Source organism: Neopelma chrysocephalum, unplaced genomic scaffold (genome assembly GCF_003984885.1).
Source record: "Neopelma chrysocephalum unplaced genomic scaffold, ASM398488v2 Primary Assembly neopelma1_183219, whole genome shotgun sequence".
NCBI classification, from domain to species: domain Eukaryota; kingdom Metazoa; phylum Chordata; class Aves; order Passeriformes; family Pipridae; genus Neopelma; species Neopelma chrysocephalum.
In genome coordinates, this window is record NW_020938187.1 from 6,937 (window position 1) to 9,730 (window position 2,794).

The window sequence follows — 2,794 nt, forward strand, 5'->3', positions numbered from 1 at the left end:
TGGGCGGCGGAGACTCCCCCGGCGCGGCTCTTTGGTTTTCCTTGGTTTATTCTCCGGAGTTGATTCTGTTCCGAGCTCGCCCCCCCTCTCTGGCGACCCCCGCCAGGGCCCGTCCCGGGGCGGCTCCTTCAGTGCCACGGGCGGCGGGGACCCCTCGGGGCGGCTCCCCCAGGGCCCCGCCCGCCGCCGCCGCTCCCCGGGGCCCTCCCCGCTTCCTGCCGGGATTGGACACCGCCGGCGGCCCCGGCCCTGCTGGGCTTCATCAGCCTCAGGAATTGCTCATGAGGAGGGGCCGGGGGCTTCCTCTTGGCCTTCGTCTCCCTGGCGCTGGGGCTCGGCTTCTACCTGCGCCAGAAGGTGAGGGGGGTCCCAGGGGGTCGTGTGTCCCCCCCAGAGCGTCTGTGCCCCCCCGGGGACCCCCCACCCCGGTGTCACCCCCTTTTCTCTCCCCACAGAGCTCCTGAGCCGGCAGCGGCCGCAGCCCCTCCCCGGGGCCTCGGGCCCAGCGTGGACCCCCCCTGTCCCCGTGAGGATTTTGGGGGGGTCGTGTGTCCCCCCCTCCCCTGCTGTCACTCTGCATCCACGCAGCTGCTCCCAGTGATCCCAGTAAAGCTTCCCAGTTCTCCCCAGTCCCGGGTTTGGCGGGCAGTGGGGGAGGGGCTTGGGGGAATCCCAAGGGGTGGAGCCGAGTTTGGGGGGGGCAGAACTGGCCCCAGGATGGATCGGGAATGGGGACCCCTCTGTGTTCCCCCAATGTCACCCTGCTCTGGGAAGGTGTTGGGGGGCACCTGCCCCCCCAACACAGCACACAGTGCACCCCAAGAGCTGCTGGGAACCCCCTAAACCTTCCCACAGGCCCTGGAGAACCCCCAAAACATACTCAGAGCCCACTCAGGACCCCACTCAACCCCTTCTCTGGGGGGACTTCTCTGGGCACTGGTGGTGCTGGGAACCCCCCCAGCTGCAGGCGAGGAGCTCTTGGGTGAACGGGGGGTGGGAAGGGGGAGGTCTGTGGGAAAAGGGGGGTCAGAGGGGATAAAGGGGTGGTGGGACCCCAAACTGAGCATGAGGGGGCTGGGAAATGGGGGAAGAGGGGGGAAAAAAGTGGGGGTTGGGACCCCAAAACTGATCCTGGTTGGGCTGGGGATTGAAGGGACCACGGAAAAGTGAGAGGAACAGGGAGAAGGGTGGAAAATGGAGGGGGTGGTCTGGCGGGTCTGACAGTCCCATGGGGGTCTTTGGGAACCAGGTTTTGGGAAAGGAGGTGGCTCCCCTGAGCTCCCAACTTACTGTGGGGTGCTTGGGGCTGCTGGATCCAATCTCACCCTTGGATTATGACAACACTTTCAGTTTAGAGGAATTACAGAGGTGTGACTGAAACACTTTTGTCCCCCAGCTTTTAATGATGGCAAATCAGATCTATTGATAGAAATGAATTTATTTAGGGTTACAAATGATCAGAGAAAAGATCTTCATCAGAATTATTTACTGCACAACAGAAACACTCAGACTACCAGCAGTTCAGAATAAGACAGGACAGTGCTCTACACTAAAGCAATTGTTGAAGCAATTCTACTCAAGCTGGCACAAAAGCAGTAATTGTTAATTAGAGATGGATGGAACTCCCCCAGACCAAAGCTCGTGGGGAGATCTCTGCTCTCAACCTCCAGCAGTGACCTTAGGGGGTCCCCAGCAAAGGCAGGAATCTCCACATATCCCCCCAAGAAGGATTCTGATGAAAGAAGCTGCCCCTGGGAAAGGGGTCTGGCCCTTTGTGGTCGAAAGGGATGGACTGACAGTCACTGGACTCCAGGGGTTGCCTCATCATCAGGGGCTTCATTCGGGGTGGAAGCAGCAGCTGAGGCTCTTCTCGCAGTCGGGGCACTGATAGGGCTTCCCTTACTGGTGGGTCCGTTGGTGTTGGGTCAAGCCAGACCTGTCGGTGAAGCTCTTCCCACACTCCCCACACTTGTAGGGCCTCTCCCCAGTGTGGATGCGCCGGTGGGTGATGAGGTTGGAGTTCTGCTTGAAGCCCTTCCCGCAGTCGGTGCAGCGGAAGGGCCTCTCATCCGTGTGCGTCCGCTCATGCAGGAGCAGATGTGAGCTGCTGGGAAACCTCTTCCCACATTCCAAGCACTTGTAGGGCCGTTCCCCGGTGTGGATGCGCTGGTGGCCCTGGAGGTTGGAGCTCTGGCTGAAGCTCTTCCCACATTCCCTACACGTGTAGGGCTGTTCCCCAGTGTGGATGCGCTGGTGCCTGAGGAGGTCGGAGCTCTGGCTGAAGCTCTTCCCACATTCCCCACATGTGTACGGACGTTCCCCAGTATGGATCATCTGGTGTTTGCGGAGGTTGGAGCTGTCACTGAAGCTCTTCCCACATTCTCCACACAAATAGGGTCGTTCCCCAGTGTGGATGCGCTGGTGTTTGAGGAGGTTGAAGCTATTCCTGAAGCTCTTCCCACATTCCCCACATGTGTACGGATGTTCCCCAGTATGGATCATCTGGTGTTTGCGGAGGGTGGAGCTGTCACTGAAGCTTTTCCCACATTCCCCACACGTGTAGGGACGTTCCCCAGTGTGGATGTGCTGGTGGATGAGCAGGTTGGTGCTCTTCCTGAAGCTCTTCCCACATTCCAAGCACCTGAAGGGCTTCTGCCTGCTGGGAGGCTGCTTAGGAACCACCAGGTCACAGCTCCACCTCAAGCTCCGGCCGCCTTCCCAAGGGGGTCTTTCCTCCTCAGAGCACCCTGGGCTGGCTTTGGAGCCCCTCCTGCAGGGGGATCTCCGGCCCTTT

The 2,794-nt window shown here is 60.3% G+C and overlaps 1 protein-coding gene across 1 annotated transcript; it reads right to left on the bottom strand.

Moving 5' to 3' along the window:
- Positions 1–1,770: 1,770 nt before the first annotated feature.
- LOC113962612 (zinc finger protein 16-like) lies at positions 1,771–2,667 on the bottom strand (the record flags this gene model as incomplete). The annotated part of the gene is made up of 1 exon (XM_027673370.1): positions 1,771–2,667. A coding segment is annotated over one exon (768 nt), but the record flags the coding sequence as incomplete, so codon positions are not given.
- Between the last annotated feature and the right edge of the window lie 127 nt (positions 2,668–2,794).